This window comes from Mauremys mutica, chromosome 24 (genome assembly GCF_020497125.1).
Source record: "Mauremys mutica isolate MM-2020 ecotype Southern chromosome 24, ASM2049712v1, whole genome shotgun sequence".
NCBI lineage: Eukaryota > Metazoa > Chordata > Testudines > Geoemydidae > Mauremys > Mauremys mutica.
The window spans coordinates 16286576-16309274 of NC_059095.1; the positions used below are offsets into that span (position 1 = coordinate 16286576).

Genomic DNA, 22699 nt, shown 5'->3' on the forward strand with positions numbered 1-22699 from the left:
ACTAAAAAAAAATTAATCATGATTAATCGTACTGTTAAATGATAAAATACCAATTGAAATTTATTAAATATTTGTGGATGTTTTTCTACATATTCAAATATATTGATTTCTGTTACAACACAGAATACAAAGTGTACAGTGCTCACTTTATATTTTTTTATTACAAATATTTGCACTGTAAAAATAAGCAAAAGAAATAGTATTTTTCAAGTCACCTCGTACAAGTAGTGCAAGCTCTTTATCGTGAAAGTGTAATTTACAAACTTAGATTTTTTTTTTGGTTACATCACTGCACTTAAAAACAAAACAACATAAAACTTTAGAGCCTACACCTGCATTCAGTCCTACTTCAGCCATTCACTCAGACAAACAAGTTTGTTTACATTTACTGGAGATACTGCTGCCTGCTTCTTGTTTATAATGTCATCTGAAAGTGAGAACAGGAGTTTGCATGGCACTTTTGTTGCTGGCATTGAAGGGTGTTTACATGCCAGTTATGCTAAATAGTCATATGCCCCTTCATGCTTCGGCCACCATTTTAGAGGACATGCTTCCATGCTGATGATGCTCGTTTAAAAAAAATAAAAAATTACATTTGTGTTTTACCCACGTTCTGCCATATATTTCATGTTATAGCGGTGTAAGATGATGATGCAGCCTATGTTCATTTTAAGAACACTTTTACAGGAGATTTGACAAAATGCAAAGAAGGTATCAATGTGAGATTTCTAAAAATAGTCACAGCACTCGACCCAAGGTTTAAGAAACTGAAATGCTGTCCAAAATCTGAGAAGGACGACGTGTGGCGTATGTTTTCAGAAGTCTTAAAAGAGCAACGCTGCAATGCAAAAACTAAAGAACCCGAACCACCAAAAAAATAAAATCAACCTTCTGCTGGTGGCATCTGACTCAGGATGAGAGGGATAACTCAGTGGTTTGAGCATTGGCTGCTAAACCCAGGGTTGTGAGTTCAATCCTTGAGGGGGCCACTTAGGGATCTGGGGCAAAATCAGTACTTGGTCCTGCTAGTGAAGGCAGGGGGCTGGACTCGATGACCTTTCAAGGTCCTTTCTAGTTCTAAGGGTATGTCTTCACTACCCGCCGTATCGGCGGGTAGCAATCGATTTCTCGGGGATCGATATATCGCGTCTCATCTAGACGCGATATATCGATCCCCGAACGCGCTCATGTTGACTCCGTAACTCCACCAACGCGAATGGCGGTAGCGGAGTCGACATGGGGAGCCGCGGACGTCGATCCCGCGCCGTGAGGACGGTAAGTAATTCGATATCAGATACTTCGACTTCAGCTACGTTATTCACGTAGCTGAAGTTGCGTATCTTATATCGATTTTCCCCCATAGTGTAGACCTGCCCTAAGAGATTAGGATATCTACATTAATTAGATGATGTATATGGACATGCTTATCAAGCAGAACCCATCGTCGGCATGGACGCATGTCCTCTGGAATGGTGGTTGAAGCATGAAGGGACATATGAATCTTTAGCGCATCTGGCATGTAAGTATCTTGCAGTGATGGCTACAACAGTGCCATGCGAATGCCTGTTCTCTCGGGTGATAATGTAAACAAGAAGCAGGCAGCATTAACTTGGAGGCGTAGGCTCTAAAGTTATACATTTTCATTTTTGAATGCAGTTATTTTTGTACATAATTATACATTGGCAAGTTCAGCTTTCATGATAAAGAGATTGTACTACAGTACTTAAGTGAATTGAAAAGTTATTTACTTGTTCCCATTATATAAGAACTAGGGGCCACCAAATGAAATTAATGGGCAGCAGGTTTAAAACAAATAAAAGGAAGTTCTTCCTACAGCACACAGTCAACCTGTGGAACTCCTTGCCTGAGGAGGTTGTGAAGGCTAGTATTATAACCGGGTTTAAAAGAGAACTAAATAAATTTATGGAGGTTAATCCATTAATGTCTATTAGCCAGGATGGGTAAGGAATGGTGTCCCTAGCCTCTGTTTGTCAGAGGATGGAGATGGATGGCAGGAGAGAGATCACTTGATCATTGCCTGTTAGGTTCACTCCCTCTGGGGCACCTGGCATTGGCCACTGTCGGCAAACAGGATACTGGGCTGGATGGACCTTTAGTCTGACCCAGTATGGCCATTCTTATGTTCTTATGAAAAATACTTTCTCTTTTTTTGCAGTGCAAATATTTGTAATCAAAAGAAATATAAAGTGAGCAGTGTACACTTTGTATTCTGTGTTGTAATTGAAATCAATATTTGAAAATGTAGAAAACATCCAAAAATATTAAAATAAATTGTATTCTATTATTGTATAACAGTGCGATAAATCGTACGATTAATTTTTTTAGTTGCTTGACAGCTTACAAACCCACCCACCCACAGCCCCCTCTAAAACCTCTTAAAATAGCTTTCCTTGTAATAAAAGATCACAATTGAAACTTCTGATCTTGTAGCCTACCAGTACTAAAAGCTGTTGCTGTGTGTCCCATGGGAAATGGAATGTTCCTGACTTTCTAATGGTATAAAGCTCCTGCTTCTAGCCTTGATGGCTAAAGAGATATGGGAGGTTGTACCTGCCACTCTTCCAGGATGGAATGTTACCTAGTCTCAGCAAAGAAGTGCAGATTTATAGTTTCCAAGCCCAGAAGGGACCATTATGAACATCTAGTCTGACTTCCTGTATAACTCTGTGAAGTGGCCCTGTAGCTAGAGAAACCCAGAATCAGGCTCTAGTGTTGGTGCTAGTGTGTTCTTAGTAGAGTTCCTCTGGTACAGAGTTATACAGCCAGGGGCAGTGAGAGGTTTAGTGATTTAAATCACTGATCTAAAACACGATTTAGGTCAGCATGCAGAAAACCTTGATTTAAATAATCAATTTTAATCTTTTTTTTGCGTTTGTATTTAGTTATTTTCCTACTGAAAAAGGTTGATTCTTATTGTTTGGTAACCATTAAAACATGTTGATTTACAAATAAAACAGCCTTTACACTGAATTTGGTACTTATGCTTGGTAACTAGGAAAATATGCTATATGTACAGATTTATTTAAACAATTATATAGCTTAACATTTATTTATTCACATTCTTAATTTATACATTTTGTTACAAAATGGTGAGTGACGCCTTTCTATTTAGTAGATTCATTTTTTTTACTTGTGATTTGTGTCAAGCTCTATTTGGATGGAAACAGGAATTCAATTAAAATGCAGAAAAAAGCATTTTAAAATTCTATTTTGATTAGTTAAATAAAATCACCTTCACTGTGCTGGATATAAACTCCCCCCTCCCTCCTTATTAATACATCTTTGGTATTTCATAGAATCATAGAATCTCAGGGTTGGAAGGGACCTCAGGAGGTCATCTGGTCCAACCCCCTGCTCAAAGCAGGATCAAACCCAACTAAATCATCCCAGCCAGGGCTTGTCAAGCCTGACCGTAAAAACCGCTAAGGAAGCAGATTCCACCACCTCCCTAGGTAACCCATTCCAGTGCTTCACCACCCTACTACTGAAAAAGTTTTTCCTAATGTCCAACCTAAACCTCCCCCTCTGCAACTTGAGACCATTACTCCTTGTTCTATCATCTTCTACCACTGAGAATAGTCTAGATCCATCCTCTTTGGAACCCCCTTTCAGGTAGTTGAAAGCAGCTATCAAATCCCCCCTCATTCTTCTCTTCTGCAGGCTAAACAATCCCAGTTCCCTCAGCCTCTCCTCATAAGTCATGTGCTCCAGCCCCCTAATCATTTTTGTTGCCCTCCGCTGGACTCTCTCCAATTTATCCACATCCTTCTTGTAGTGTGGGGCCCAAAACTGGACACAGTACTCCAAATGAGGCCTCACCAGTGCTGAATAGAGGGGAATGATCACATCCCTCGATCTGCTGGAAATGCCCCTACTTATACAACCCAAAATGCCATTAGCCTTCTTGGCAACAAGGGCACACTGTTGACTCATATTCAGCTTTTCGCCCACCGTAACCCCTAGGTCCTTTTCTGCAGAACTGCTGCCCAGCCATTCGGTCCCTAGTCTGTAGCAGTGCATGGGATTCTTCCGTCCTAAGTGCAGGACTCTGCACTTGTCCTTGTTGAACCTCATCATATTTCTTTTGGCCCAATCCCCTAATTTGTCTAGGTCCCTCTGTATCCTAGCCCTACCCTCCAGCGTATCAACCACTCCTCCCAGTTTAGTGTCATCTGCAAACTTGCTAAGGGTGCAGTCCACACCATCCTCCAGATCGTTAATGAAGATATTGAACAAAACCGGCCCCAGCACCGACCCTTGGGGCACTCCACTTGATACCGGCTGCCAACTAGACATGGAACCATTGATCACTACCCGTTGAGCCCGACCATCTAGCCAGTTTTCTATCCACCTTACTGTCCATTCATCCATCCCAGACTTCTTTAACTTGCTGGCAAGAATACTGTGGGAGACTGTATCAAAAGCTTTGCTAAAGTCCAGAAATAGCACATCCACTGCTTTCCCCTCATCCACAGAGCCGGTTATCTCATCATAGAAGGCAATTAGGTTAGTCAGGCATGACTTGCCCTTGGTGAATCCATGCTGACTGTTCCTGATCACTTTCCCCTCCTTTAAGTGGTTCAGAATTGATTCCTTGAGGACCTGTTCCATGATTTTTCCAGGGACTGAGGTGAGACTGACTGGCCTGTAGTTCCCTGGATCTTCCTTCTTCCCTTTTTTAAAGATGGGCACTACATTAGCTTTTTTCCAGTCATCCGGGACCTCCCCCAATCGCCATGATTTTTCAAAGATAATGGCCAATGGCTCTGCAGTCTCATCGGCCAACTCCTTTAGCACCCTCGGATGCAGTGCATCCAGCCCCATGGACTTGTGCTCGTCCAGCTTTTCTAAATAGTCCCGAACTACTTCTTTCTCCACGGAGAGCTGGTCACCTCCTCCCCATACCGTGCTGCAGAGTGCAGCTGTCTGGGAGCTGACCTTGTCTGTGAAGACAGAGGCAAAAAAAAGCATTGAGTTCATTAGCTTTCTCCACATCCTCTGTCACTAGGTTCCCTCCCTCATTCAGCAAGGGGCCCACACTTTCCTTGACTTTCTTCTTGTTGCTAACATACCTGAAGAAACCCTTCTTGTTACTCCTAACATCTCCGGCTAGCTGCAACTCCAAGTGTGATTTGGCCTTTCTAATTTCACTCCTGCATGTCTGAGCAATACTTTTATACTCCTCCCTGGTTATTTGTCCAATCTTCCACTTCTTGTAAGCTGTCATTTTTGTGTTTAAGACGAGCAAGGATTTCGCTGTTAAGCCAAGCCGGTCGCCTGCCATATTTACTTTTCTTCCTACACATCGGGATGGTTTGTTCCTGCAGCCTCAATAAGGATTCTTTAAAATACAGCCAGCTTTCCTCGACTCCTTTCCCCGTCATGTTATTCTCCCAGGGGACCTTGCCCATCAGTTCCCTGAGGGAGTCGAAGTCTGCTTTTCTGAAGTCCAGGGTCTCTGTTCTACTGCTCTCCTTTCTTCCTTGTGTCAGGATCCTGAACTCGACCATCTCATGGTCACTGCCTCCCAGGTTCCCATCCACTATTGCTTCCTCTACTATTTCTTCCCTGTTTGAGCAGCAGGTCAAGAAGAGCTTTTCCCCTAGTTGGTTCCTCCAGTACTTGCACCAGGAAATTGTCCCCTACACTTTCCAGAAACTTCCTGGATTGTCTGTGCACTGCTGTATTGCTCTCCCAGCAGTTATCAGGGTGATTAAAGTCACCCATGAGAACCAGGGCCTGTAATCTAGCAACTTCTGTTAGTTGCTGGAAGAAAGCCTCGTCCACCTCATCCCCCTGGTCTGGTGGTCTGTAGCAGACTCCCACCGCAACATCACCCTTGTTGTTCATACTTCTAAATTTAATCCAGAGACTCTTAAAACTAACTGATTTATTAAACAAAGACGGTATCTGTAGTTAGTGAATTGATCTGATTTTGTTTCTGGTCACCATTTCCTTCAAGACTCTAAAATTGGTAGATCTCATTCGCACACCTTGCCTTTATTCATAAAATGGAAGAGGAAAACAAGCTTTCCTGCTTTTTCAACTCAGTCACTTTCTGAGCTTTGAATGAACTAGTCACTGAACTAGTTGAATAAACTGAATTGAAGAAAATATTCTCTTTGCACCTGTAGAAGAGGCTACTGCTATCAAGTTGGTTTAGCACTTCAGTAAACTGTGGTTCCATCCAGTGGCTTAGCTAGTGGCTTCTGCCAGTTCAGTGGCTTGACTTTTTGTAAATCTTTAGCAGTAAACATATGTACTGCTTTAATATTGTTGTTGTAATTTAATTGACTTTAATAGAAAATCTAAATTTTAGTCTTTAATAATCTTAATTTCAGGTTACATTTTAAATACATTTCTTTTTTAAAAATTATTTAATTTAAATAAAGAAGCTAATTTAAATATAAAAAGCCAATTAAAATATCATAGATTTTTATCCATCCTGAAACACATTAAAAGGGAGCTAAAAAGTCCTATTGTGACTGTCCACAAAAAGGATTAGTGTCCCATCAGCATCCTTCATATAATTCCTTCCCTTTCCTTTTTGATTCATAGCAAGGAAGGCCTTGCTTCCCAAAAGGAGAAATTCTCAAAATTATTAGGAAGTTGATATTGTTTAATGAAGTACAGTGCCCAGTAAACTACTTGGTCCTCTGAAATTCCCCTGTTTCCTCCTCAAAGTTCCTAAGTCGTTTAGAAGCATAAGTGTCATTGAAAGTGGGGCTTGTGTGTGTAAATTGCTTAGGCTTAGTCTAGAAAAGGTTTGGTGATATGGATGTATAGGTATAACTATACTGGCAAAACTTCCTAGTATAATGCTTTTTCTAGTTTTGGTTATGCCAGTTCCCTGAGAGAAATAAGCTATATATACCCCTGAGGGAATTATGGGCCAAACATTTCTGTGGAAAAAAAAAATTAAAAATGTATGCACACATTTTAAAATTCTGCCAATTTTATTTGTCAGCAAATAAATGTGGCTCCAGCATGGTAGTCAGAGTCAGGTTCAGGAGATTCAGTCTTCTCTAGGAAACTGCCTATCTAGGAAATGTAAATTAAGTGGCAAATTTTTGCAGATGACAACAAAATTATTTAGGATAGTCAATACTAGTGAAAATTGTGGGGAATTTCAGAGGAACTTAAAGCTATGGGAATGGACAACACAATTCCCAATTAAATTAATTATTGACAAGTATGAGGTCGTATACCTTGGCAGGAATAATTTGAACTACAAATACAGATTGCTGAATTCTATATGTGCGAATACCATCCAGTAATAAGATCTCAGTACCATTGTGAATGGCTCTACTGAGCATTGAGATGTTCTCATGGAGATCCAAAAAAGCAAGAGGGTAGAATAACTGCAACAGTAGAGCCTCCCCTTACATTGGCAAGGAGGCTCTGAGGTTGACAGAGGAACAGGGAATTCTCACTTATTCACAGCAGATAGTGTGTATGTGTGAAAAGGTGCTTCATATTTGTCAGGTACCTTTTAGATAGAGACCCTGAAAGATGGATGCTCACGAAGCAGGGTCTAGGGACAGCATTCTGATAGACATTCCAGCACCCTCCCCTTTTACCAAAAGCTTCTGTGGGGCTTGATTTCTTTAGGTGTTGCCCCTTTATATTGAGACTCTCCACTTTAATTTAGTACTCTGAATATAGGGTGCCTGGTAAATTTTTCAGAATGTACATGTGAGGGATTGGGTAGGTGGAGGTGAGTGAACTGATAATGAGTGATGAGAGGGAGAAATTTGTGGGATAAACAAACAAACAAAAAAGTTGGGGAGAAGCATGAGAGACAGCAAACAAGCGGAATGTACATTGGAGAGAAGGCCAGAGTGTGGAAGAAATGCACTACTGAAAGCAGGGAAAAGATGTTGTAGGAATTGAGAGAAACAATAGTGAAATCAGGAAAAGCGATGGTAAGAATGTGATCTAGTGAGTTACACTTAAAAATTATTAGAAAGTTGATGTTGTTTAATGAAGTAAAGTGCCCAGTAAACTACTTGGTCCTCTGAAATTTCAAAACATATGGCAGCACAGGTATTTTTCATGGTGGCTACTAGGAGCTCTGAAAGTTTCAAGTTCCCCCTAAATCATTGACAATGTATCCAGAGTTAAACATTAGAACGCCAAAGTTTACTGTCGTATATTTGACAAGAGATGATAAAATGTGGAATTGTTTGACTGCAGTTATCAAAAGGCCTGGCAGGGGTGTCTTGGGCTGGGATTTTCAAACTCTCCTAAACATAAGAATGTCCGAACTGCAGTGGTCCCCAAACTGTGGGGTGGGGCCCGAACTAGGCCCCAGTGGGGAGTGGGGGGGGGTGCCCTCCAGTTCTACTCCAGTCCTGGCTACAGCTGTGGCCTCTGCTCTGCTTCCGGCCCTCACATGCAGCCCTGCTTCCAGCTTGTGGTCCCAGCCCCTGCTCTCTGTGCCTGGCCTGGCTGTGGTTCTGTTCCCTGTCCAGGAGGGCCTGAGCACATTCCATTACTGGTGGTGGTGGGGGGTGAGATAAAAAGTTTGGACACCACTGCCATTCTGAATCACACCAATGGCCCATCTAGCCTAGTAGCCTGTCTTCTGACAGTGGCCAATGCCAAATGCCACCAGAGGGAATGAACAGAACAGGACATTGATCAAATCATCCATCCCATGTTTTCCAGTCCCAGCTTCTGGCAGTCAGAGGCTTAAAGACTTCCAGAGCATGGGATTACATGTCTGACCATCTTGGCTAATAGCCATTGATGGACCTATTCTCCACAGCCCTCACTCTGTTGCTGTACTTCTACCTGCATTATATTTACTATTGCAGAGTGTCTTTTTTGTGGGGGTAAGGGGGTGTTATTGGCCTGAGTTTAGATATAATGTTTGGTGTATCTGGCTCTCGTGCTCCCTCTCTAAACTTCCCTGTTTGTTGCTCCTGTTCACTAGCTCCTCTGGTCCTGTACGAGCTGCCTTATGAGTGTCCTCCCAATTCTTCCTGAGTAGCCCTGCCCCTTGTTAGGGGATCCTAAAGGGATTAAGAATCAAAGGATGTCAGGCTAAAGCATGGTTACAAAGCTTTGCCTAGCTGGTTTCTATGCTGAACTTAACAGCCCCCTAAACAGTCCATGCTATAAATTTTAATGAAGAAGGCACATAGCAAGCAGCAGGCATGCAACAGCCTAACAGACAACAAATTCATGCCCAAGGCCACGTAGTTGTCGTCTTTCGCCTGGAGAACTCCTTCGCAACACTCCCCTGTTTCCTATTCAAAGTTCCTAAGTCGTTTAGAAGCATAAGTGTCATTGAAAGTGGGGCTTGTGTGTGTAAATTGCTTAGGCTTAGTCTAGAAAAGGTTTGGTGATATGGATGTATAGGTATAACTATACTGGCAAAACTTCCTAGTATAATGCTTTTTCTAGTTTTGGTTATGCCAGTTCCCTGAGAGAAATAAGCTATATATACCCCTGAGGGAATTATGGGCCAAACATTTCTGTGGAAAAAAAAATAAAAAATGTGTGCACACATTTTAAAATTCTGCCAATTTTATTTGTCAGCAAATAAATGTGGCTCCAGCATGGTAGTGGGGTGCACGGACCACTGGCTGCATTGAGGTGGGAGATCACCCTGAAGCCCCCATCTCTCCCCGTACAGGGACTCGGCAGTGCAAGGGCTGGTCCTGCCACAGAAACACCTCGGCGCCCTGCTCCTCTATGCCAGGCACACCTGGTGTGGCTCCTGCTGGGCTGAACCTGAGCAGCCAAGTGTGGAGGGACTTAGGGTGGGGGGATCCAGGTGTGAGCTGAAAGTTTCTGAGTGGGGCAGTCTGGGTGCGGGCGGCTCAGTGGGAGATCTGGATGCACAGGGGCTCATTGTGTGGTTCTGGGTGCAGGGGCAATGGGACTCTGCAGGGGATCCAGGTAATGTTGTTTGGGCTCAGTGGGGGAGCAGGGGGGTCTGGGTGTGGAGGCTTGGTGGGAGGGTCCGGGTGCTGGGGGGAGTGGGACTTGATGGGTGGAGGTCCAGGTGCAGTGGGTTGGGGCTCAGTGGGGTGGGCGTCTGGGGGGCTTGTCGGAGAGGTCCAGGTGTAAGAGGGTAGGGCTTATCAGAGTGAGAGTTCGATGGGCTTGCTTAAAAGGAGAGCCCTAGCTACTGCCGAGGAGATGCTGCATGCTGGACTCCCAATTCCCCTATCCCCTTTTCTTCTTTATCCCCCTCCGCTCACTCCCACATTCCCCTCTCCCTGCCCTAGTCCACCTCCCTTCCTTCCCTCACGCCTTTACCCAGCCCCACCGTGGGCACTCAGTGTTCCACAGAAAATAGGAAGGCTCCCAGCACACAGAAGGGAAGCACAACTGGCACTAGGACTGAAGAGGCTGCGTTCAGCTGCAGAGTCAGTGGAGCCTGAGACACACTCCTTCAGCTGAGCAGTTCTGCATTTGTAGAAATGAGGGATGAGGGCAGTGGCAAGTAACCCTGTGTGTGCCCCCACGCCTCGCTTCTGTTTGGAGGGCAGTCCCCCACAAAAACTCCACACATGGTCGCCCCTCCCCCCTGTGTGGCTTCCCTGCCATTTTCTGCAGGGAAACGCAGAAATACTGTTGGGGTGGCGGGGGGGGGGGGGGCATTTTCTGCAGGCGTGCAGTCCCCAGGATCCCCCCAGGAGTATATATAGCAAAAGCACTCCTATGCCAGTATAACTACAGCTACACTAGGGCTTTTACTGACATTGAAATGTCAAAAAACAAACAAACCCAAAACCAAAAAAAATTGCATCCCTGTAGACCTGCCCTTAGGCACTCTTGCAAATCCCACGTTAGTTATAACTAGCGTAACTAATACTTGAACTTGAACACATACGGCAATTTTCTGCAATATCCTTGAAAAACCTTACTGAATTAGTATCTGGAGTCCATTTTATTAAATACAAAAGTAATGATTCCTGGGAGATGTTGTGAACTTCAGAAGACTGTCTGAACAATGGGCCAGACAAGAATGGGTGTGTGGACAAACAATGTTAAATGGTTTGCCTAGGGAATCTCTATGGGAAGGTGAGAGCAAATTCCCAACTCTGGTTATGCAAAAGCCCTTCTTTTTGTAGGAGGGAACTATTTTCTACTGATAATCTGTTTGTGGAATCTCAAGATTGAAGACCCAGGCTGTAAAAGGAAACATTAACATTAACATGGTTGTGTTTATTCTGAGCTAAGGCTGTTTATGAACTCGTAACCATACAAAACCCCAATGTTAGCAGAGCCCTTGCTGAAGTTTGGAGGTGATCTCTGATAAGCTTATTAGCATGTGTTTAGATTCTTTTACTATCTTTAAAATATTTTCACTATAAAGCTTTCACCATAAGAATAAATGTGCTTGCTTATAAAGAGCTATTTGGTAACTCATAACTGCTGGCAATTACATTATTCCTAACCTTTGAAGAGAAAGCAGAGCACAGTTGTTGGCAGTTTTGGCAGTCGGGTTGCTGGGAATATCAGTGTAGGCAGGGAACTGTGCATCCTGGACAAAACCCAGTTAGAAGGGAGAGGGATGCGGGCCTCTACTGAAGATAGGTGACAGCTGAGGAGCCTGGTGTGTGTGCCCTAATGGGACCACAGAGGGGGTATACAGATGCAATTGCCCTGAATTGTGAGGTGAACATTTTCAGAATTCATTCTTTTTCTGTGAAAAGAATCACAGAACATAACTTTGTAATATTTAATGCTGTTGGAAAAAACAATTTCTTTTTTTGCAGAAAAGCCTGCCATTGCTCCACCCGTCTTTGTGTTTCAGAAGGATAAAGCACAGAAGGTAAGGAGCTATCATTGTGTATGTACTCATTTTATGGCATACTGTCATCCTGACTAATATTTCAGTGACAGCAGTAATTTGTATATGGTGTTACTCTTCTGAAGTTTAGGAGAGATTGTTGCCTACTGATTGTTGTCATTAGGGTTTGAAATTCAAGGAAAAAATTTGGGAAGACGTAGATTATAGGTTAGTGGGAGGAAAACAGGAGAGACAGAAGGTGTGGGAAATCTAGAGCAATTTCAAAGGAGTATCCAAAACAAAGACAGATGGGGGGAAAAAGGGCAGGCAGACCTTATTACTACGTAGAAATAGAAATGAAAGCAAGAAAAGAGAACAAAATAAAAAGAAAAGGAAAGTTAAAAGGAAAAAAACATGGTTCAGGTTAGTGCTAAAATGTTACATATTACATACAACTACTGACTGATTTATTGGTTAATTGCTCATTATTAAATTTAAGTTTGGGGAAATTGAAAAATGTTGCTGTCGGCTGTGTAATTCAGTGACCTCAGAGCATTTTGCATTTTAAATGCAGTTTACAGTCCTTTAACTTGGAAAGAGAGACTGACCCGGTTTTTCGAATGAATTCTATGATGCATTAAGCTGGTTCAAACAGAAAACCTTCCAGTGTTTTAGTTAATTGCTACTAAAATATTTTGTCAAGATGTGAAGCCTACCATCAGATGTCTCTTTTGAATCCAGTGCAGGTCAATAGTGAATGAAAGCTGTTACCAAATTATATGCGAAATGTTAAGTCTCAGTCCACTTCCAACCATAAATGATACTCCTCGTGGAAGTTAAGCAGAGATATCATGGAGATTTACTCCTAAAGGTGCTTTATCCAGTTCAGTGTTGAAGCATGTTGGCACAGGATTTGGTGGGAGAAGCTTGCATTTTTCTGCTGCCAGTACTGTATTTGTTCCATAAGTAGAGAGATAGAGAAACCTCCTGTCACCCTTGTTGACAACTTGGTACTATTTAAAGTGGTTCCAATTTAAAGTCTGCCACAATTCAAATTTAAAAATCTGTCTTTTCTTCAAATCTACCGTTTTCAAGTTTCACATTCTCTAATCAAATAAACGTTAATTCTTCCCAAAAGTTAGTTCTTATAGCTATCTGTCATTTTATATGTAATCTATAAAAATTCCTAGAATATTAAGACATGAATAGTGAACTAAATCTTAAAAGAAAGATAATTTTCCTTAGGTTTGTGATAAAACCTCAGATTTGACCTTTGTCACAATTCTTACCTGCTCAAGAAACATGAGTTAAGGATTAACTCCACCAGTTAGGTATAAATTAAATGCTTATGATAGATTTGTAGCCAAAGTAGATAATACTAAAGTGAAACTCCAGCAATTTCTTCCAGTGCTAGGAAGCTCAATTATATTTAACCTCCTAATAAATATTATTTTTAGAAGTACCTGTCACTTGTGTGATACCTCCAGAACGATGAATGGTTTTGGGAGGGGAGGGTTGGTGTTAGTGACTCCTCTCATTTTACTTCCCAGCAGTAAAATCATTACACTTATGTAATGGCATAGTAAGTGCTAATGGACAGATTAGTATATGCAAAAAATTGGGGACTTATTGTTTTAAGGCAACTTGTACAAGTTATTAAATATTAGTGTAGGTATTATACATATAAAATGTTAAATGGCCAAAATATATACAAGATAACTTAACTTTAAAACAGCCATGAAAGTCTCCAGACTTTGTTGGAAACTAAGGGTCGAATCCTGCTTACGCTATTTGTGCAAATCCTTTAGCTGAAGTCTGTGGAACTGCATGCATATGTAACAAAAGCATAACTTGGCCCCATGTTATCAAAAAACTCAAGATGGCAACTTTGAATTTCTTTGTAACTATTATATTGTGTAATATGCTTATTGGGATAATCTGGTTTACCAATTAAGCAGTCATCTTATTCAACAGAAGATGCCCAAGATTCACAAAGGCAACATTTTAACTGACACCCAACATCACAATTTTAGTTAAAACAGCAGTGTCGTTGAGCAGCAGTTGACAGCATTTGCCATTAACTACCATTGGACTTAGTTTGCTTCCCAAAGAAACACCCCGGTTAATGGATTCCCTGATTACATGCCGTAAACAGCAATTCTTAATTAAGACTGCTCAGGAAGAATTCCTATTAAAATTGATGGGAATTTTGTCTGTGTGAATGTCTTTTGAGGGGTAGAGAGGGGTAGAAGAGTGTGGCCTTTATGTGTACTGTAAATAATTTTTAAAAAATTGGCACAATGCACAGTTTTAGATAAAGGAAAATAATAATTTATACTCTAGCAAAATGTGTTTGGCTGGTGGTAGTTTAAACTTCAGTTAGCTTTGCAGTTAGGGTTGTCAGCCCTCCAGGATTGTTCTGGAATCTCCAGGAATTAAAGCTCAATCTTTAAGTAAAGATTGTCATATGATGAAACCTCCAGGAATATGTTCAACTGAAATTGGCAACCCTATTTGCAATCCTGCTCAAGTTGACCCTTTCAGGCACTATACAGAGTGCTTCTTTTCTTCAGCAGGCTGTCCAGCAACCATCAATGGGAGAAGGAGAAAAGTAGCTTATCAAGGTGTGCCCCCATGTGAGAATCTAACACATCTGGGCCATCTCTGCTCATTAATAGATACTTAGAATTATGGAGAATTCAGGAACTACTCCAATTTACTGCAGAAAATGAAACTTGACTTTACAAGGCCTCCTGTTGTTATATCAGGATTCTGTATCTTCAGAGACTTTTCTGGAGATAGTACTCTCAATTATTAACCTATAGGTAGGCTTGGCAGGATTTTATTTTAATCGGTAGATGTTGGTAAATATGGATTTCAGCTGACATGCCGAAATCAATGAAAAAATATTGCTCAGTAACATTGCTCAGGAACCCTCTTGGGGTTCAAAAAAGAACTATATAAGTTCATGGAGGATAGATCAATCAATGGCTATTAGCCAGGATGGGCAGGGATGGTGTCCCTAGGCTCTGTTTGCCAGAAGCTGGGAATAGGTGACGAGGGTTGGATCACTTGATGACTGCCTATTCTGTTCATTCCCCGTGGGGCACCTGGCATTGGCTGCTGTCAGAAGAGCAGATACTGGGCTAGATAGACCTTTGGGTCTGACCCATTATGGCTATTCTTATGAGTCCCGTTGTTGTGGCCCCGCTCCCTCGCTGCCATGACAACAGACTGTACTCATCAACCAGCTCATGGTAGCGGTTCCTGGGCAGGGACTGTTCAGCAGCACCCCACAGCTAGGGACTAGTCTTTGTCCATGCATTCCTGGCCAGGGATCCTTGTCCTGCCCCTCTAAGACTGTGTTCCTCCTGTGGTCAGATGTTGGCTGCATGTGTGTTCTCTCTGCATGCTGTACTGACTCTGGCCAGATAGCCTGTACAGCAGGCTCTGATCGAAGTGCCCAATAACCACTGACTTGGTTTGTAGCAAAGGAACTTGGTCAGGTTTATTGTCGATGAAGCATGGTATTGGTGCCTTATACTTGTTACAGGTACACTCAGTGCATGTATGTGTGCGACAATGAACGCAGCTCAGTTAGTGACGGGACTTTCCACTATCCCCTTGGCTGGCCACAGACACTCTCTCTGAGACTCCATTTTATACATCAATACAAATAAGTTACGTACTGCCCCTCTGATGTAGTTAGTTGACACCCTCTGGCAGAGCCAGTTTCTACCTATCACCTTGTACATCTCTATCCATCACATTGTCATCCTGACATCTTTAGGATGGGTCAGCATGTTCCTGTTACCTTTAGGGAATGTGTTGGTATCGAAGTGTTCTGGTACCACCCTTCTGGAATGTGTTTGTGTGAATGATCTGTGCCTAGCACCTCTCAGGAATGTGTTTTTGCAGTATCAGCCCTGTTCTTGCCTGATTCCGTGAGCAGGGTCTGCCTCTAGTTCACAGCCTGATTTTGCTTAATATCAGCAAAGGTTTGACTGCTACTTTAGCTCAGGCCTCTGATACAAGGGTGTAGCAGGGTGGACCCTGCTCCTGCCCGGAGGGGCTTGAAATGCTGCCTGACAGGGCTTGAGAGGGGTGGCTCTGGAAGCTGGGCTGATGAAAGAAGTGGCTGCAGCTGGGGCCACGCCCCAAACTGAAGCCCTGGGGCTTATAAGAGGCAGGGAAGCCAGAGCACAGACAGTCTCTCTCTGCCTTCAGAGAGGGATGGGCCTGGCTGCTTATGAGCAGAGGTAAAGTACCTGGGTGAAGCAGGGCTGGGAACAGGCTGAGGAGCTAGGGAAGCTCCAGCCTGGAAAGCCCCAGGCTGCGGCCTAGCAAAGGGCCAAAGGTACTGGGAGTTGCAGAGGGCAGCCCAGGGGTAGGACAAAGCAGCAGGTCCAAACCCCCTTTGCCTGTGATGAGTGGGCTGATACTGCAGTCTGCCCCAGGGTGTGGGGCTAGACCATGACTGTCAGTGGCCACTACTGAGGCGAAGTGGGGATAGTAGGGTGGGGGTTCCCCTGGGAGGGGGAGACCCAATGATAGTAAAAGGGGCACCGGGTCCTGGGAGGGACACGGGGCCGATAGTAAAAAGGGGGATCACCGGCCTGCAGAGGGCGCTCCGGGCTGAAAAAGAGCCAATTCCCCGGGAAAACCAGCAGGAGGCGCCGCGGCGGTGAGTAGCCCGTTTACACATGGTGGAGAATGCAGGCATAGCGGTCTGCCCCTGATACAAGAGGCCTGGGCAAGGACTGTGCGACAGTTGCCCAGAAGAGGACGGCCCTAGATAGAGATGGAGGTAGAGGCCCTTATTAAGCTCCTGGCCGAGAGCCAGCAGCAGCAGCAGCTCGTACAGCAGCTGGGGGCCCACCAGCAGCAGCTACTTCAGACCTTGGGGGACCAGCATCAGGAGCAACAGACCCAATGTCTCCAGCAGCTCGCCACCCTGTGGCCGAGCCCCGGTGGCGTCGCACCAGGGGGGGCCGCTTCACCTGCACCCCCTGCGCCACCCGTGCGTCTAACCAAGATGGGGCCCGAGGATGACCCAGAGGCTTATCTCGTCACCTTTGAGCGGGTGGCGGCAGTGGCCGGGTGGGCACCGGAGCAGTGGGCGACCCTCCTCGCCCCCTATCTGACGGGGCCCGCTCAGAGGGCCTACCGGGACCTCCCCGACGAGGAGGCCCGGGTTTACGCTCAAGTGAAGGCGGCCATCTTAGATGCCCTCGAGGTCACCCCGGAGGCCTTTCGACGGCGGTTTCGGGGAAAGGTTTACCCTCCGGGCGTCCGGCCCCGGGCTGTGGCCCAGGAGTTAAGGGAAGCAGCGAGTCGATGGCTACAGCCGGAGCGTAGAACCTCCGCAGACATCACGGAGCAGCTCGTCCTCGAGCAGTTCGTGCATATCCTCCCGACTCCCGGGAGCACCGTCCTCAAACCCTCAGCACGGCCATTAGGCTTATGGAGGACTTTCTCGAGGCCGAGGCCCCTATAGGACCGGTCGCCCGGGCCCCGAGTCCGGGACCGGTCACTCAGAGTCTACCTGATCCCAAAATGGTGGAGAGACGCTCCAGAGACTACTATTGGAGAGCCTGTCGGGCCCGGCTCGCTGAGCAGCAAGCGGGGCTGCTTCAGCTGCGGCAGGGGAGGGCACTTGGACCTCATTGGAGCCCAGGCACCTGGGGCAGGAGGCCGGTGCCAAGGCCAAGGAACTGTTGGGCCTGTGGGAAACCAGGACACTTGAAGAGGGGGTGCCCCCACGGAGCTCGCAGGGCCCAGCCAAGCCCAGAAAGAAGGGCTGGGGCCCACAAAACTGGGGCCGAGGCAGGGGGGAGGCCTCGAAGGTGCTTCCACTGCCACACTAAGGGCCAGATGAGGAGGCAGTGCCCCCTGGGGCAGAAAGGGGACATGCCGGTAACTGAGGCTCGGTCTAGGATCCCCCGCCAGGAAGGGGTAGTCCAGACCGAGGCCCCTAAGCAGAAAGGGGTTGGGGCAAAGCGGCCTCACCGTACTTTGGGAACCCAAACTGAAGGGGGAACCCACAGAGGACCAGGGAGGTCTATGGTGGGGACCCGGAACCAGGGGGAAGTCAGCAGGCTCCTCCAAGCAATGGAGGGCCTGCGGCGAGAAAGAGATTCCCTGCGGGCCCAGCTGAGACAAATGCTGGGCCGGTAGAACACCCCGCCTGCCCCCCCCCCCGGAGGGGTTCTTGAGGGGGAGGGTGTGTAGCAGGGTGGACCCTGCTCCTGCCCGGAGGGGCTTGAAATGCTGCCTGACAGGGCTTGAGAGGGGTGGCTCTGGAAGCTGGGCTGATTAAAGAAGTGGCTGCAGCTGGGGCCACGCCCCAAACTGAAGCCCTGGGGCTTATAAGAGGCAGGGAAGCCAGAGCACAGACAGTCTCTCTCTGCCTTCAGAGAGGGATGGGCCTGGCTGCTTATGAGCAGAGGTAAAGTACCTGGGTGAAGCAGGGCTGGGAACAGGCTAAGGAGCTAGGGAAGCTCCAGCCTGGAAAGCCCCAGGCTGCGGCCTAGCAAAGGGCCAAAGGTACTGGGAGTTGCAGAGGGCAGCCCAGGGGTAGGACAAAGCAGCAGGTCCAAACCCCCTTTGCCTGTGATGAGTGGGCTGATACTGCAGTCTGCCCCAGAGTGTGGGGCTAGACCATGACTGTCAGTGGCCACTACTGAGGCGAAGTGGGGATAGTAGGGTGGGGGTTCCCCTGGGAGGGGGAGACCCAGTGATAGTAAAAGGGGCACCGGGTCCTGGGAGGGACACGGGGCCGATAGTAAAAAGGGGGATCACTGGCCTGCAGAGGGCGCTCCGGACTGAAAAAGAGCCAATTCCCCGGGAAAACCAGCAGGAGGCGCCGCGGCGGTGAGTAGCCCGTTTACAAAGGGCTTATATTTCAGGCCCTCTTCCTACTACAATCCCCCACTTTCTGTCTTTTTATGGGGAGGATGTTTACCCATCATCCTGGAAAAGCATAATGCATGGACTGAAGATGACCCAGTGGGCTGAACGCTGTTATGTGGTCACGTTACTTTACCATCCATACATTCATGCCCTCTCTGTCCTGTAGTCTGCACATTCCGTTGTATGACTGATGGACAGATTCTATTTTCCAATTAATTGTAGTCCCTTATGGTAGGCCTGGGAATGTTAGGCCTGGGGCTTTGATTGAGGAATGTAGTTTTATGATTGAGCCTTAGAGACACTCCCAAATAATTAATATATATGAATAATATGGATATGGCATATATATTTGTAGTTTGCATAGGGGTGTGTGTGTGTGTATACCACTTTATATTCAAGCATAACAATAGTTTTCCAATGTGGTATTGTGGTTTGGCGCTTGTGGTACTGCAGAGAGCAACTCATCCTATTAGGGCATTTACAGTTACCACCTGTATTATTATTGGTAGTAGGCTGAGTGGTTTAAAATACTGGGATAAGTATTATTACAGTGCGTTTTATAGTGCTATGTATATGAGAAGTACAAGAAATGTTGAGTAGTGACATTACAAATGAGGCCTTTACCTATAAATATTTGTAGTTAGTTACTTACTGCCCAGTACTCATGTTATAGGTTACCCTTACTGCTGGTTGTCACTCTCTGATAAGCTTGCTGGGCAGGAAACAGGAATGGCTAGCTTCTCTGTTGCATTGCTCTGTGATACACCATTTGTTGACATAAATCCAGTTGTTCCTTATGGATGCTGTCTTCCAGATGACCTACTGAATGGACAGTAATCAGTTTATCAAATATTGCTGTGCCCGGATTTAGTATTGGTACCCAGACACTGAACAAGAGTGTTTTGAATAAAATGTGCCTTGCTTAGAAGGCAGTGTCACTGACCCCAAAGTGTGACTGGTACTACCAGGGAATATGTTTACCCAATTTGTAGTTACTGTGTAACTTATAATTTCTTTACCAATTTGTTTTTCTTGCCTTTGTGGTGGTTGCTGCCGTTTGTTTGTTTGTTTGTTAAACAGTTTCGCAATGTTATGCACATTGTAAATGTTGTACAGTGATAATGCAACAGTACAGCAATAGTATAACAATATAGCAATAATACAGTTGCTTTTACACAGTCAAATTCAAATTGCATGACAGTTGTTTCTAGCTGATTGCCAACTTAATTGTCTATATATGGTAGACTGAGGTGTAGTTGACCAGTCTCTTATTTATAAAGCACTTCATTTTTCTTTTCTTGATGCTTGGTGGTTTCTTCACTGTACACTGATATCTTCTGATGTCTTTAGTATGTAGGATGTAATCTTAAACAGCTTAAGGCTATGTTTACACTTGCAGAGTTTTTGCACTGTCAGTGATAGTGATGGTGAAAGAAAAGCACTGGTTTGTGTACTCACTTCCAAAGGCGTCAGTGTTTACATTTGCAGCACTTCCATCGTACTGAGGGCAGCTATCCCACAGTGCAGCTCTCTCCACTTTGATGATAGGTCTTGTGGGAAGGGGGTGGTGGTGGTCATGGGGCATCCTGGGTCCTTGCACACCCTCCTCTACCCAAATACTGATCAGCTCCAGTAGCGCAGCACTGCTCCAAGCAGGGGATCGTTTGCTCAGTGGAGCAGCCATTGTCACCTGTCTAGATGACAAGTGAGCACTTGACAAAAAAACAGGAAGGGGAGTTTCAAAGTTCCCTTGGCTTTACAGGGGGAGGGGTGGATGTCTGTTTATCTGGCATCAGAGCAGCATTGCTGCTGGCCAGAGTGGTCAACTAGGCACTGTGGGATATCCTCCAGAGGCTAAAAGGTTTGTAAACAGGAAGAATGTGCCTTCACTTGCGCATCACTGGCAAGAGCTGTACGCCTCTCGTGGAGGTGGTTTTCTGAGTTTCACCGCAAAAAGTCATTGATAAAGGTAGATGCTCCCATGGCTTTTCCGCAAAAAGGGACTTTTCCCGCCTTAAATGGCAAGTATAGACATGCCCTAAGTTGGTTAACCCAATAAAGTTTTTTTGCTTGTTTACATTTCTCTTGTTTTCAGAAACCCAAACTTAATACACAGAGTAGCTTAGTATGTTTACAATGTAATAGGGACCAAGTCTTTTAAGACACGAGCTATACTTTTGCAATTGTTGTGTAGACATTCATTTTTACTTAAGGTGCATTACTAATATTTTATATTAAATATAATACTTCACTGCTAAAATAGATGCTTGCAATCTTCTATAAGGTGTATTGCTTTTCCCTGCTGAGCACTCTGTGTTAGCAAAAGAGTTAACGTAATATTTACGACACTTTTAGAGTTAATTTGGATGTGATACCAATTCTACTTTTAACTGCTTAGAAGCACAAACGTTAACAACCACTACTTCCCTTTAACATAACTTAGGAGAATAAAAATTAAACCAAAATGAATTTTAAATACAGGTCTATGAAAATACTTTGAGGGTATTAAACTTCCATGACACTTTGTTGTGTTTGGGAGATAAAGCTGGAAACCTGTTGAAAAGGTGGAAAGCTGTTAAATTGTTTGTTTGGCTTTATGCATAAATTGTTTTTAAACATTTTTGCTCTAACATTCTTATAACTACATTTAGAAGTGCAAACAATTTTATAAAAACTCAGACAAGAAATTGACACGTTGTTAATATTTCTTTTACCTTAACGTTGCTGAGACCTTTTTGAATTTTGAAGAAAAAATGGTATTAATTATATTATGATGATTATACCCCAACCATAATATTAAAACAGTGTGGTACCACTTGTATTAAAAAATGGTATAAAATTGACTTTTGTTACAACAAAATAAAAACAAAACAAAAAGTCAAGTGACACACTATACAACACAGGGCAACATACATGACATACAGGACAATTAAAAACAAATGGTGCCCGAATTCTATTTCTAACTATACAAAATAAGGCAAATAAAAAATAAACACAAGGGTTAAACATTTAAATAAACAAGTTATTACCTTTTTATTTAAAACTTTTATTAAAAATTGATAATTTATATTTGCCAAATTTGTTGTATTAATTTAACTTAAGGCATTTTTTAAATTACTTTATATTCAACTTTATTTTAAAACTCTGGTATATGGAAATAAGGAAAGCCCATGTTTCAAATATTAGTCAGTGGTTAGGATTAGTAGCAGAGTCTGCGTTTCTATTGCTTGGCAGCCATATCTTTAAGAAAGTTAGGAGTAATTCCAGCTGTTGCATTCCTGAAGGGTTAAAATAATTAACTTACTGGATTTATTTAAAGTTTTTACCTTGTTTTGTTCTGTTTTCAATTGCTTTATCTTTTGGAGGTTTCTGTAAAAATTATAACTTTTAAAACAGAATTCAGAAGGGGGGAAGAACAACCTAGGAAGGTTGGGAGACCTGAGCCAAGAGAGAGTAACTCTATTAAGATATCTTAAAGTACAGGAAGCAGCAGCGGCAAATTTAGCAAACTGATAAAGGATATAAAGGAAAACTTAACAGGTATGTAATAATATTTGAGAAAAGAAGTTATATTTTTAGCTCTGAGCGCGGAGTGTGGTTCAGTGGGTCAAAACAGTGGGGAACCCACACTCCAGGTTTTTATCCTGGCTCTGAGAGTGGGGGTAGTTACCTCCTCTGGTAAAACCTGAATTTCTTCAAGTGATTGCTCATATCCATTCCATGTAGGTGTGTGCGCGCCGCGTGCACGTTCGTCGGAAGACTTTTACCCTAGCAACTCAGTGGGTCGGCTGGGCGCCCCCTGGAGTGGCACCACCATGGCTCCGGATATATACACCAGCCGACCCACCCACTCCTCAGTTCCTTCTTACCGCCCGTGTCGGTCGTTGGAACAGAGGAGTGCAGCTTAGCTGACCTCCACCTCCCTAGCATTCTCATAGTTCTTGTGTATATAGTTCTCAAATTAGTTTAAATTTAGATAGCATAGTTAATTCTTAAGAACATAAGAAAGGCCGT

At 44.1% G+C, this 22699-nt stretch overlaps 1 protein-coding gene across 3 annotated transcripts in view; it reads left to right on the forward strand.

The window, feature by feature from the left end:
- RANBP3 (RAN binding protein 3) overlaps positions 1 to 22699 on the forward strand; it is a 282525-nt gene that overhangs the window by 24384 nt on the left and 235442 nt on the right. For all 3 annotated transcript variants that reach the window (XM_044998665.1, XM_044998666.1, XM_044998667.1), the window contains exon 2: positions 11760 to 11815. In XM_044998665.1, the coding sequence (XP_044854600.1) occupies positions 11760 to 11815 (56 nt within the window). The remainder of the gene's footprint in view (positions 1 to 11759; positions 11816 to 22699) is intronic.